This window comes from Megalopta genalis, chromosome 15 (assembly GCF_051020955.1).
Source record: "Megalopta genalis isolate 19385.01 chromosome 15, iyMegGena1_principal, whole genome shotgun sequence".
NCBI lineage: Eukaryota > Metazoa > Arthropoda > Insecta > Hymenoptera > Halictidae > Megalopta > Megalopta genalis.
In genome coordinates this window covers 7713368-7728983 of record NC_135027.1, presented here as the reverse complement: position 1 = coordinate 7728983, position 15616 = coordinate 7713368, and the positions used below count along the sequence as shown (strand labels likewise).

The following is a 15616-nucleotide window of genomic DNA, read 5'->3' as shown; positions in this document are numbered from 1 at the left end:
ATAATACAAAATTTGAACAATTAAAATAATTGTTGTTATCATCATATTCAGTAGCCACGGTATTTTTTGTCTTAATGCAAACGATCTAAGAAGATTTCTACACCAAATCTCGCAAGAAAAACTTGATCATATAGATCAAGTGTAATTTTCTTAAGATTACATTTTTGTATTCTTTTCATATTTGAGCCGTTTATTTTGAAAGTGGCATAAGTCACTTTACCGTAATGAAAAGTGGTGATTTTGTAATGTTTATACGAAGTATAATAAAATCTCAGTATCCTGAGATAACAAATACAAGTAAATCTTCTCGAAAGTTAGCATCCATATTTTTAAACGTGTTAAAACGCAAACCCTTAAATATATCGACTTAAAAACAAAGTGATTTATGCCACTTTCAAAATAAACGGCTCATTTGCCGGCAACTTTCGCTGAACAATGGCAACATAGGAATTAAACTCTTGTATTGTCTTCCACCTGACATTAGAATCTTTCTATTCGCATTGCAATTTCGTTGATTTTCTGCAACAGCATCATGGCAGGCACTTTTTGACGAGGAACAATGAATATCTCCCGAAAGTGACAGAGCCTAAATTGCTATGTTCCACGGTTAATTTGCGGCTAGGCAGAAGGATCGATATATGAAGCATGACGAGGGTGGTTTTCGGAGTTTCCCAATACTCCCACATGCAGCCTTATGAACCTAATTGCGAGACCCATCCTCGTGTGTACAATAGCTCTCAAAGCTTCGAATCCCTTGGCGATAGTGCCAAACAACGTAACTTCAGACACTCGTATGACCTGCGTTCTTCCATAAATTGTGACACGATGTTGCTCGAACATTGCAAGATTATGCTGTCCTCGTTCGACTAACCTTCGTGGCTTGTTTGGTTCCTCTTGGAAACTCAAAATCATCCATTTGCGCACTGTACCTTCGATAATGAACATTGCGCAGTTTCACGCAGTCAATTTGAACTTAATCTTGTCTTGTTCTCTTAGAATTTCATAAACATACAGAATAATTGAATAATATTTATTTTGTCGCGATGCAGGTTCATTATTTCGAGAATCATTCGAGAGATTTTACTTTACCCGGACTGCTGTTACTCTACTATGTCATATCATATCCGCATCATTTTTTATAACATTTTTCCTTTTAATTTTCTGCTTTGCTCGCACTCTGTTTAATACGATATGATGAAGCAATAAATCGATACAAAATAATATCATTATTCTGTAAAACTTGTATATGTATACTGCATAACGTAATAACATTCATTTAACCGTAAAGTGAGCAGATTATTTTTAAAAAATATGACAAAAACGAAAGAATAAAATAATAAATAAAACGAACGTTGTTTCGCAATTTCCCAAAAGCTTGTGCACACCGCATAATAAAATTACATTAATTTCGAGTGTAAGCGAGATGCATTATTACAAAGAACGACTGCGCTGAAAATGTTGTTAACGGATTTTGTTCAGCGGCGATGTCAACCGGACGTACCTCGGATAACAACCCCGACAGCACAAGCTTGACTAGGGCTGTACACATGCTTGGCGGAATTAAGCAAACAAAGCTGTGCAGTTCCGGTTTGATTACATTACATTTCGTGCAGCACTTTCTGTTTCGGGAATTGAGAGATCCGAAGGGAGAACTTATTCTGTACTGTAAATACGTGCCGATGGTTATACAGCCGCCGCGGTTAAACGCGCCGAAAGTGCTGAACAATTTTTGCTGGTTGTCAAGCAAACCCGTGTCAATTTACTTTGATATCTCATATTCGCGTCGCGCGATATGTGCCCGACACACGCGCGCGCACACACACGCGCGCGCGCGCACGCGCCGGTCGCGGGGCCACGCTTGAAGATAAATCGTGTTTGTAAACTAATAGCATCAAAGCGAGTTTTTACTTTGTTAATCGTTGCTCGCGTGCCGGCTGAAACTCTGAAATATCGGATTAATTATTCCGGCGTGTTTGAATTTTTTAATTACGACCTGTCAATATTGCCGGCGCGAACTAACAATTTGAGCGGTTCGCTTTCTTCGCGTTCGTAAAATTAATTAACACCTTGCTTCCCGCGCGTTTCTGCTTGTTTAAATTCCCTGCGGTGCATTTTGCTTCGTCGTGAAAAAAAAACGTGTGGCTGACGGAATTAATGATTCCAATATTGTAATAAACGCGATCGAACGTTTTTCCGTAATACGTAAATGTTTAATACGAGAAATCGTGGTCTGCCTGAATGATATTTGTTTGTTACTTTTCTTTATTTGAGAACGTGATAAAGGATGCTGTCTAATTTATATGCAGTTAATTATAAAAAAAACTATCTTTACACGTTAGTGAAGTTTACAGATTAAAAGAAGAAGTAAAGATATTGTATATTTTATCTGTTCATATTTTCATCATCTTCGTTGTGATTATTACGAGACTGCGGATTTTGTGCACTTTTGAGAAAACTAACTAGATCAAAAACAAAATTCGAAAGACATTAGAAAAATTTAGGAATATTTTTATATCGTGTACATCTTATTAAAATGATTAAAAGGGAAAACACATTTTTATCTGACTTCCGTTTCATTCAGTCAACACAGGTGGTTTTGATTTTGCACAAAAATCCGCGGACTAACTATTACCATTGCTCTAACGATACAGTTAACTATTTTAAATGAAAGATTCATTCTTCAAAATCGTTTCCATCGAACATCTAAAATTAACGAATGCTTGTAAAATGCTCTTAGAACACGTTCGAAGACTTTCGCGTCTAAATCGTGAACATAAGAGCAGCTAAAAATATAATGTTGTCCTCGCTAAAAATACCAACGACTACATAAAATAAATAATCTTCAATAATTGACTATCCTGTTCTCTTTCGCAGTTTTAGCGTACCATTCTAATCGAACAGTTGCGAAAATTAACGCTATTTGCTTTAATTAACGTGCCGCAATGCATTACTTTTAACCTAATATATCATCTGATTTACGCACTACATTTGTACGAATCATATTGTTAAACATTTTTCTGTGGATTATATTTTCTCGTCAGCCGACACGAATCTCGGGCGAGATTCCAGGTGCTGAATGAAAAAAAAAAGAAGAAAAATTAGAAGAAGAAAAAAATGAACTCCCTGCAGCACGCAGGAAATGATTTCTCAGCACTATGAAAACGCCGTATACGGGTAAGTTGTCGATGAAAGTGCAGAAGCGAGAATTGATTGAAACGGAGATGTAAAAGCTGTAGTTGGCTCGCACGCAACAGCTAAAATTTCGCGAGGTCGGATGTTTAGTGTCTGCGATAGAATCGAATCCGCGGATAGATCAACCGCCGCGGGGGCACGTAGATCAAGCGCGCGTCAGTGTATCTGCGATCGATTCTGTATGCATGCCTCAAACGCTTGTAAGCGCGTGCATTTACGATCATTGCACGTGTTGCAACACGGAAGTACGAATGCCGGGGGTATACGTTTTCTTGGCAATCCGAATGGCTCCTACAGTGCAGAAGAAGTCATAAACCTCGGCCTGTGTACTACTGCGCCCGGTTCCGAACGCCCGATAAATAAACCTGCCACGGCAGCGTAAATTTCGGTTCACACTAAGTTATAGGGGCGCAACGAGTATATCGCTCGAACTTTAAAATCAGCTGGAAAACTGTTCGCCGGGAGGCACGCGAAAGCGAAACGTTCGACGGTGTGGCCCGGCTCCGCGGGGCTTTCCATTTTTAATAACTCATCGGACATTCTGCTCCATTACTCCGCTCAGACGAGAAACGTTATATTTTCACTTTCGACGAATAATTTTTCAATATTTATCGAGCTGCGCACGGGAGCCGCGTGGAAACCGACTTGTCTGACTAGTCCCCGGTTTTTCCACTTCCGCCGCAGATGCCATTCTCGATATTTTCATTCGAGTTGTATTATTTTACGGGATTTCCATCGGAGAGCCGTATTATTTCACTGAATTCTCCCTCCCACTTTCATCGAATTTTTCGGTGTACCCAAACTCTCGAATACCTTAATTCGGCTCGGCTTCTACCGCGAATCGAACGAAAAAAAGATATGGCCGTGGGGTACGGTAATAGACGCTTTTCATATAGACCGCGGATTTTTATGCGTTTATTTCACATGCGAATAATATGATAGTAGGTTCGCATATTAATTGAAAATGTACGGTATCCTTAGCTTATTCTCAACGTTCTGTATTCTAGTTTTCAACGAATAATTATCGGAACGTGGAACATCATTTAGACCGCGAATTCTTACCTATTTACGGCGCTCGAGAATTTTTCAAAGAAAATGCGCATACTATTGACAATGAATAGCATCCTTATTTCGTTTCCAACGATCCTTGTACTAGTTTTCGTAAAATAAGTTCGAAAATGAGAAACTTCATTTAGCCCGTGGATTTCTATACAATTGTTGCGTGTGCACTAAGGTGCAAGGAAATGCGTATATTAGCGAAAATTAATAGTGCCAATTCTTATTTTATTCTTAATGAGAGAACGTTCCTTACACTAGTTTTCATTAAATAGCACTAAAAATATGAAACATCGTTCAAATTGCGGATTTTTATACAACTATGGCATGTGCACTGAGATAAAAGGATATCAAGATTAATAACATCTTCGTTTCATTTTCAGTAAGAGAATGTTCTTCGTTCTAGCTTTCAGAACATTGTGACTACGTACAAAACGGGTACGTCAAATGATTAATAGTACTGTTTAATTATACAGTGTAACCTCGATTATCCGGTTATATAAACTGACGCGATTATTCGCATAATAAAAACAGTCGCTTAGTCTTCATTCATTTGTACAGAAAATCGTTTTGCACATCGGCTGTCTTCGATTTAGTGAATTAAACGCGCGAGACGCATTTGGACAATAGAGAATATTGAAATTGGTTGACCGAATATATATATAATCGAGGTTCTACTACCCGTATTATCCAAGCCGTACAATTTCGTCGACGTGAATGACTATCGCGAGAATTTCATTTCCTGGTGCTTTAATATCCGAATACATCGGTTCCAAATAAGTGACGCCGGTTTCGCGTAGAAAGCTGTTCAACGTAAAACCGATATTAAACCGTAATTCCGGCAACTTTCACGGCGTCCTATAATTCGGCCGAACATGGTGAATTGCGAAGGCTGGAGGAGTTAATTAAACGTTGAGTTGAAAAATAACAGTGACACGGGAAATCAATTCCGCGGCCGGGCTGGAACAATTGAAAAACTCCGCGGAATGAGTTCGTTGCTTGTAAATGCAGTTTTGACACGGGTGCCAAAGTGAACGGTAACTCGCGTCATGTGCTCTCGGGGTAACGCAGCCACGCGTTTACGCGGCCGTGTATGGTACGCGCGCGCGATCCCGTTTGCGCGGCCGTTGCACACGATCGGCCCCATCGTCGCCGAATAAATCATTGCCCGTGAAAAATATCCGCGATTCGCCATTACGGGAGCGGACGGCCCTTGTCGCGGTGGAACGGAGCTTCTGAATCAAAAGACGCGACGAGATCGCAACTGTTGCCGGTCCGCGGCGTTATTGGAACTTTTCGAAAATCATTTTTCACGCCTACCGGCGCGGCGTGCAGAGCGGGGCCGTGATAAATCTTCGGGCCGGGGCACCGTGATCGGGAGAACGGTGAAAAATCGATGAACTTTCTAATTAGTTCTCGACCGGGCAGCAGTTAATCATTGATCTGATCGCCTTTAATTGCGGATGCCTGTTCGCCGCGACGAACTTTATTATGGACGTGCGATGTATCGTCCTACGGAGCCATCTTGTTGCCGCGGATAAATTATTGTCGGCGTTGACTATTACGCGTTCGATTGAATTAAGCGACTACGCCGCACGGAATTCTCCATATTTCTTCCGGATCGAATTAATACTTGTCCAACTTTTTATACGCGTTTACTTAATCGGCTCTTAATGGCCATTTATACAGGGTGTCCAAGCAGCGGTGGTAGAACCGAGAAGGGGATGATTCTACGTGAAAAGACCGATCGAAAGTGAGAAATAGAATTTTTTCACTTCAGGCTTCGCTGTCGAGAGAAACGACTTTGAATATTCAGCGTACAAGTAACTATGGTTTAAATGGATGGATCTCGATAAAAATCACATGTCACTTAAAAATAGTACCGATATAATTAGTATCAACACGATGTGGAATGTTACTTATTTCTGTTTATGGATTTGGAGTGGATTTAAATGAAAAATGCAAAAATTGTTGAAAATGATGAATATTCAAAATCGATTTTTACGACAACGAAGCCTGAATTGAAGAAATTGTGTTTCTTAGATTCAATTTGATTTTTTATGTACAATCACCCTCTCCCTTTGTTGAACATGTTTTATAATGACCAAACTGAGAGTCTTTGTGCAAATTTTGATGATCATCTGTTGCTTTCTAAATATCTGAAAAGTGGAAGGGTTTCTTACATCGACTAAAAAAAATGACAGAAGAATCGCGCAATAAATATCTTTTAATGCGAAGGTTTCCTTGCATTTCCCAAATTTACATTAATTTTATCGAACGATCCTAACACATACGATCGCGTGTGACAAGTTAGCCTGTCACTGTAATTCCATGAATGTAAATGTTTTCTGAACAATTTCGAATAACCCACGAATTAACAATCAACAAGTAACTCTGAATTGTGCAATAATTAGTTCCTTCGGAATTTACTTCGGCGCGTGACGTACGTGCAGAGAAATGAAGAAGAAACTGGCGCAAATCGATGATGATCAGAGCGCTAGAACAAAATGTAATTGGATCACTTTGCGCGTCTGTTTGAAGCCTCCAGTGTTATCCGTCGGAAAGATCTGTCTCGTAAATATGTAAACAACAAAGGGGGTTTAGACGGTCGCATTTACGCACTCCGCTCTGTATAAAGGGACTGTTTTTACGCGTGAAAACAGAATGCTCGGGCACAGTAATTGAATAACATTTTGACGACCATCAGCAACACGTATTTAGCATAAAATTGGTATATTCGCTAATGGAAATGTATGCGGTACATGAGCTAATTACCGAAGCTCTTGGTGCCGGGGTTTCGAATCATTCTTCCAATGAATAGTCAGGAGATAAACCGATTGACCAGTTAATATGATCGATTGAGATTATTCATCCGGCCCGGCGCCGACATTCCCGGCGCAAAGTGGAATAATGCAGAGTCTAAAATCGTAAGCGCCGGTGTGTCTGACCTAGAGTAGACACATACTCAGGTATGTAAATTGCGCGCCACGACACGTGCCATTAATGGCTGATTGCCCTCCCTTTCTCTTCCACCATTTCGTGCAAATAGCAAGCTAAAGCTTTCGACGAAAAAATCGACGCATCCACGAAAGCTTTAAAACGTGCTCGTGTCCGCTATCGCAAATAAAATAACAGAAGAAAAAAACAAGCTCGTATCCTATTTTTATCGTGCCCACGCGGTTCGGCCACTCTATAATCACACGAGTCGTTAAATTTTAGTAGGGGACATTAATTCTTCTAATTATTAATATTTCAAGCTCGCGTTCCTATTCGCGTGCAGATCAGGACAAGTAGTTAACGTCGAATGTGTTCTTTCTGAAGGCTTAATTGAAAATGAATTCTTCGTCCTTCGTTTTCGCTCTGCGGATTTGACGTGGATAAAAATGGGCAAGTGACGTTTAAAACACTGAAAATATTCAAAGAATTCGGAGACGTCCATGCACTATTTTCAACGACGGCGGATCATTTTCACAAATGTTTATGAAAAGTTTTATTCAGCAGTTTTTCAAAACATGTTTTTGAAGAAATTTCTTGTACACTTGTTAGCCTTTTCGTTGTTTCTAATGTAGGAGCAATTTATCTTGTTTAATTGCCGGAAAAAATGAGTAATTAAATGAACGATTTAAATTATCTGGGTTAATATTGACGCAGCCGCCACCTTGCAAGTGTTAAAGAAAGAAATGTTCACTTGATTCTTGTTTGCTGGAACTGATGGAGATTATGTTTATTTCGCATAAAGATCCGCAGTCTAATAAATTTTAATTGCCTGCTTCACACTAGTCGAAATGTTACTGAAATTATAGACACGTTTTTGATCGATGAAATTCTTTACCAAAGCATACATTATAGTATAAATCGTACGACATTTCTTTAAATCCGATCCCGTCATCGTGATAAAACACATTGCTCGCTCGGTAGTTTTAGCGTCGATAAGTCAATTTATAAGTCGCAAGAACAAGCGAAAAAGATACGCTTCCAACAATGTCGGAGAACGTAGAACTTTCTCTATTTTGCAAGTGACTGGGCCGAATGCATTCGTTACTTAGATATAAGTTGGCATCGTATCCGTGGCATCGTTGAAATTACATTTGTGCAGCACGAGCATTTCTTCCATAGTTAATTACCTTATTCCGCGGCATCAAATTGATTTATCTTCGCGCGCGGGAATTCCAAATAGTAATGAAGATAAATTATGATTTATGCTGGTATCTACTATAATAGGTAATTTGCATATCACTGCCAGTTTCGTTACCGCCGCGTACCGCGAAAAAAGAAAACGGGCCTGGTCGCGACACGTTTGTTAAAATTTCACGCGGCGCGCCGCGGCGACCGGTGCGGGCGATCTAATTTTCAATGTAATTCATTAAACCTGACAAATATAATTAACTACCGGCTTCTAATTCCCAGCTTCGAACACCGCGCCGTCACATACCCGGTGTCGAGCGCGTCAAACGCGCTAATGAAATACAAAGCTCGCTGCGTCGCTCCATTCTTTCCAAAGCTATTACACACTTCTTTCCCACGCATCCGCTCGGAAAAGGAAGTTAGTCCGAACGTGTTTCGTTCGTCGCTTCGATTCGGGAACACCGCCAATATCAGGTGATTAATCCTTTCCTCTCGGAAACGGCCGGATAATTATAGGAAAACGCGCGTTTTGCCTCGTCGGAGAAGTAAGAGAGAGCAAGAACCATCATTACGTTGTGCTCGAATGTTGCGCGTGCAAACCGCGCAAGGAATGGCAGAACATGGGAACGTATCACGCGATGCTCATCGCGGGAACCGCGTATTTCGAGCCTCGTCTCTGCCGGTGACGGGGAAAAAATAGACCATCCGTCGCGATGCTTCCCGATTCATCGCCGCGCACGTGACTCTACTTGCCAGGCAGATTCGCGAGCCTCCGGGAGCTTTCGCGCGGGCGAGATCGGCAGGCGAACGAAACCGCGCGCAGTTCCTCTGAAAATCCCGTCGGTCTTCGATCCGCTGCATCGCCGATAGACGTTCCTCGGGTGCAACCGCCGACCACCGGGATCTTCGAGGATATTCGTCTCTGCGGTGGCAGGAGCGTGTCGGGCCATCGGCGATCGGGCCCGATCTCGGATCCCCGAACCCATCAAAGGGGGCTCAGCAGCAGCACTCACCATTACGTCGAGGATGCGGCGTCCCTCATGCTCCGACGTCCGATAAAAGCATACTTTTCCAGCCGGACGACGTCTCCTCTACGGTCGCGACAGCCTGCACTTTGCACCAATTCATAGTCGACGCACTTCCACGAATTGGCCCTTTTCCGGGATCGCGAGCTGGTACGAGGGCCCGGCTGCTAACACGGGTGGGCTACTATCACAGGGCTCTTTGCACACACTCAAATCACACCGAACAGAGCCCCACGGGGACCATCGGAACGGAACCAAAGGTGGAACGAGACGCACCCTGCACTGATTTTCTTTCCGTTTCGGTCGCACGTTGTTGCTCTGCTACACGGTTCCGGCGTGCGGGACTCGCTCGGCACGCGTTCGTCGCGCGGACTCCGCTAGCATTGCTCCGCAGGGGCCGGCGACATCCGGCCCGTCGACTCACTACAATCCTCCAGGAGGATTTCGCATCGGCACGGGATCGAACAGGGGAAACGTGATCTCGCGAACGGTGTCTCGCGAAGAACAGGGGTCGTCGGAGACGACAGGGTGCGACGCGCACGACTCTCCAGCGGCAGTTGACGCGGCACTAGAGAAAATCGGAACCCGCTTGCCGCCACCGGACGCCGGATACCGGACGCCTGCGCTCTTCGGCATTGCCTGCACGAGCACGAGACACAAGCCACGAGATCTCGTGCGATCGCACAGTCTGGTATCTCGTCGTTCCAGTCGGCCAAAGTACAGTTTCGTAAAATTCTTCGCAATGAAAAATGATTTTTGTTATCTGAGCTAGGTGTCTATACAAGCTGCAATTGCTTTGCCTTTCGCGAAGCGTTTGACAGATTAAAACGTGATGGCAACGAGGGGAGAACGCGTAGGGTGGTGGAGCCGGTTACCGCGGGGTGGCCGTTTCTTGTGTCTCTAGTACAAGTATAATTAACTTTATACTTATCGAATAAGGCATATTAAATTTTTTTATTCGAGAATAATCGGAATAAACGAATGGAAACATTTAAGAGGTCTTATTCGATAAGTAGAAAGATAAAACAACGGTATTTGCGTGAGTGGATTTAATTAATTTTTGCATCCAGTTTCATACGCTCTGTTTAGTTTTTATTATATTGTTCGTGCTGCTGTTTCAAGCAGGAGCCACAATGGAGCGGTGTTTCATAATAAGTATTTTTAAGTTTCCTCTTAACTTAGAGCAGAATTACTAAAAATTCTATTCCTTTATCCGCTTCCGGCGGATAAAGCGTTAAAATGTTGAACTATAAATTAATAGTTATACTTTTTCGAGAAATGTATGTACGTATAATCTGTATAGTAGACGTGTATACTGTACAACTTCCAAAAAACTCCTGCACAGGTTTCAACGTTATGAAAAATGATAGTCCCATCGATGTAAACCATATAAACCACCGGAACCGGTTTTATCTTTTGCAACAAGCCCGCTACATTTATCTTCTTCATATGTTCAGGCGTTAATGTGCTAAAGTTAGCGCGAAATTAGCCGGCCGGTCAAGGCCATTGAGAGATAAATCCTACCCCCGCAGAATACCCGGACTTAGACGACCTGCCTCGAAATCTATGCGAAAGTTATTCTGAACTCTGACTGGGTAATTTAAATATCGTCCTGAATTAATTATCCCCTAATTACACATCAATTTAGATCATTAGCAAGAAGCCTGCTAGTTAATGATTTCCTCGGTTGCATTTCTTGCTGCCGAAATAAAGCTTTTATGCAGGAAAGTATCGGAACTTTTTATTCGGAGAGTTTTACGTCTGCTCCGTTTTCCATGAGAATTGGGATCAAAGGAAAATACCGAAGAAAATTGGAGTGACAACGCGAAACGTAATTACAAATGGAGGTTCGTTTGACGAACATTTCGACGTCGATGAAATGTTGCCTGTTAATGTTCCAGTAACAATTAATTTCAGATTTTAATACATTAATTGCAACATGCAACAAACGCTTTTAACGAATGTTTAATTTATTTACGACTGCAGCTGAGAATAACGTCCGCCAAGACGAAAATTATCTTTCATAAATTCGCTTACTAATTACAATGCTGCATCCATTGCTCACACGTCGAACTGAAACACAGATCTAACTTCTTCAAATAACTGAATGTATCAACTCGCTTTAGAAAATAGTTACAACAAACCATTCTTACGATTCGCGTACCGCAGCGGCCCTCACGATCATCAACGAACCAAGCTTTAATGTAGTTCCTGTAAACTATCCAAGTTTTAATACGCTATTGTTCAGCTCGTGAACCCATTTATGTTTGTGGGGCTGTTTACAACACTCCAAACAATTCATTAGCTCTATCTTATCTAAATATAATTACGAGAAATAAATCGGTTTAGCTGGTTATCCGAAAATATTACTACAACTATTCTTGTTAATACAAATATATACGACATGTATAGAACAATATATACCACTGCTGCTGCCATTAAAGTCACTTAAACCAGATAAAACAGGTTTCACAATTTAGAGGGTACAACGAATTCAATTATGAATTAATACCTTTGCATCACCGACGTAGTGGAAGCTTCTCGGTAATGAAAATGTTCATGGGAAGCCACCACTTTTGTCACGAGTGTGAATAAATTTTCTATAACTCCACCGAAGAAAGTCTACGTGAAATCAGATGAAAGTGTAAGACAGAGCTGCCACGTGTCTTTTAAACATTTTATAGGATCGTGCCCGCCGAAGATTTACAAATCCACGTGGCTACAGAAAAGGGGCCCGAAAGTACCGCGTTAAGACACTTAAAAAGGCTGATCCCGCCTTTCGGGTCAACTGGAAAAAGCTCACTAACTCATTCAATAAAATCCCTCCATCAGAAGTTGACGGTGTTGCGGTGTCGACCTGTTTCGTCAGGTTTAACACCTTCGCAAGAGCTCTTGCCTCGGATCGGAACAGGGCTGCGGGTCTTGGTCCGCGGTGTCAACGGGAGATCGATAAAACTGTCAGACTGATTGAATTCCCCTCCGATCAAAATCCCCGGGCTCAGTTTTCTGTCACCTCTCGGTTCACGAACTTGGCAGTAAACAAATTCTATTGCCGGGTACACCTCGGATAGCATCGGTCTAACAAAATAAGATTGAAGGAAAGTGTCTTTAATTATTGATCCTGTTTATCACGTGAGAATTATTCTTCAAATCGGTATTTTCGTACCTTCTCAAAAACAAGCCTAGTCAGTTTTATATTAACATTTTCTGTACGACGAGTTTTATTATTACATCTGCCGTTCCTTTTAATGAAAATGATTATCGTCAAATATTTTTCATTTTATGCGCTTATTTAACCCTAGAAAGATAACCATATGACAACGTACGTAAAAGATAACCATACGCTTCAGAGGCGCATGCTTTTCTAAGGCGTCAATTTTATACTAACAATGGATATTTATTTAAGTTAATCTAGTCATTTTAAAGGTTCGGCATTATTGTAAAAATAAAATGCATTTATATTATATTTTTTTATATTTTAAGTAATTTTAAACTTAAATCACTAGACCTCTATGAAAACGGTGCAGTCAGTTGTTTATTTCGCAGGCGCCTCTGCGACGTAGGTTATCTTTCTCGGGTTAAAGAAATAAGAGTTGACCAAATGCGAAACAGTAAAATCGTTTAAAGAAATTGAAAATATTGTTGCACCGTTTTCAACTCGTTAAAATTATTTTTAAAAAAACGAATAATATACGTAGCTCTTGAATCTTGTGAGCAGCGCAGACAATTTTTGTTTTGCATGAACATTCATAATCTAGTTACGATCTTTCAAAAACTGTACATTTAACAATGTATGGTAATTGCACGTGCAATCATCGTAAATCTGTATTGGCAATAAAACAGAACTATACTCAAGTAGATTTGTGCGATGTTCTTCGATGATAATTATCATAATTTTTGGGAATTTCTGGGAATTATCTTAATTAATTCGGAAACCCGGTCGGTGTCAATTAAGCGTAACTGATTCGTTAATAAACAAACAGATCGGTAAACAAAGTTGCAACAGCGAAATGCATTATAATCTGCAAATTGTCGTTATGGAAATGCTGCTGGTAACGAGCAGAGGTTAGTCAGTTCGAGATCAGCACTGTTGCAGATAATGGAATCGTAATGCTATTGCCTGATCGATGATAATTCTACAACGTTCGATGGAACGAAGTATAATGAACACGCGGGAAACAGTAAGCTCCTGCGATTAACAAGGTTGGCATGATACTGCTTTCAATGCGTTGGTAATTTCGCGCTGATCGCTCCGAATCGTATATCCCACAGGATAATCTCCTTACCTTGAGAACTATTTTCGCTTTGTGTAACCGATCATTCGAATGAAACCGCGACCGTTACCCACGCTATTTCCATCTTTCGCGATGGTAATACCGGCAACGAAGTGCGGACCGCCGACCGACCGAAAGTTCACTGTTCTGTGCGCGCACACAGCATTTTAGCAGATTTAGCGAAATAATGAGCAACGCCGTCGAGTATTTCTATCGGCTCGGTATTGTAAATATCCGCATTCATCGCCGGATCTAGAGCGAATTAAATACCGATGCTGAATACACAAAACCGATTAATTATGTCAGCGAAACAAAATGGCTCACCTAACCGAAGATATTCCCTGACATTAATAACTCCGACAGCATCCGTTTCCAACGGATAACAAACACAGTTCGAATATTCTCCTAATTATCATATTATCGTCAACTTGCCCGGATTCGGTTAAAATATTTTTTCGAATTTTTTGAACTTGAAGGACTCGCGATGATTTTTCTCCATTTAGAATTGCATTCGGCATCTTAACAGTCGCGCTTACACTCAAAACAACACGCTGTATGAATTATGTCATCTCGTAGCTTCCTCGAAACCATTTAAATTCTGCGGGAAACATTTATTATATTTTCACTTGTAGATTAGAATCGGATACCCTGTATATTAACCAAACCCTGATCAGAATCTCGGAGACGGCTCGCAGATCTCCAAACTACAATATCGGCGAAACTGCAACATCACAATGGTATTAGGGGTTCGTTGGCCGAGATCTCGCGATACCGATACAGTCTTCGAGTTGGGAACGACGCTGTAAACGGGAACTCTCAATCGAAACGCATTGTGCGCTCCCGGATATTATAATTATTAATGTTCGGGGTTTCTCGAATCCGCTCGTAACAGTAACGTCCATCCCGCCGTTCATTTCATTTCGACTGACAAGTTTGCGGGAGGCCGCGGCTCGCGTTCGCATTTTCCATTTCGACGGAATTTCCGTGCTGGAAGAAACAATAGACAATCGGACGGAATAAAACAAATATTAAAAGCTGGCCGGGGCGATGCGTCCAGCTTTCGTGCGTCGCGCGCCGCTGTATTTACAGTCGGATCGTATCGACCCTGTTATCGATAGGCCGCGCAATTTACGTGCCACGGTTATGTTATTAGTTCGACGGAGGAACGATTACGCTCGCCTCGAATTGCCGCTCGTAAAACCAAACTTCTGCTTTAATGTGTCGTAACGTCCAGGAGCAGTTGAACAAAACTAACCTGTCATCGTTCGACAAGTTGGCGTGCAGCTTCCTCGATTAACGCGCGAGAATTATTTTTACCGCTGGTCAGTTCGCGGATCGTTCATCGTTTTCTCCTCGTTCTGCTTTCCCCGTTCATCGTCGCGCTCGTCACAGCCAATGAAACAGAGGGTCGAGAGGGTGTATCTGTGACAACGCGTGCTCGGCTCTTTGAGCACTTTGTTTAGTCTTTTAATTGCGCCAAGCTACTCACTCGTCGTCCGTTCGGTTTTTAATTCGATTGCTCTTGCGCAGCTGATGAATCGAAAGCTCTGTTCGACTTCAACTTGCCCGGAGTTGGTTGAAATATTTTTTGGAATTTTTTGAACTTGAAGGACTCGCGATGACTTTTCTCCATTTAGAATTGCATTCGGCATCTTAACAGTCGCGAATATTTTCTGACTTGAGTTTTTAGGAAAGGATTTTCACAGGGCGAAGTGTGATTTTCTTGTTTGACGCGCATTTTTAGCGGTTCTGTGCGATGTACGGATCGTGGATTTTATGCATTTATGACTGGCTACTGCTTCTTACGATTAACGTTGACTATTTTTGATTGTGCACAAAGATCCGCAATCTAATGATGTACAATGACGCAGAATAGAGAATTAACCACTATCGAATAAGACACGTTAAATGTTTGTATTCAAAATTGAAGAAAATAGGAAAGAA

The 15616-nt window shown here is 41.5% G+C and overlaps 1 protein-coding gene across 1 annotated transcript in view; it reads right to left on the bottom strand.

Moving 5' to 3' along the window:
- Positions 1–9970, bottom strand: part of Sol1 — an 842346-nt gene extending 832376 nt beyond the window's left edge. Inside the window, exon 1 of the mRNA XM_076526761.1 lies at positions 9387–9970. Coding sequence (XP_076382876.1) covers positions 9387–9389 — 3 coding nt within the window. The 5' untranslated portion in view covers positions 9390–9970. The remainder of the gene's footprint in view (positions 1–9386) is intronic.
- Positions 9971–15616: the final 5646 nt, after the last annotated feature.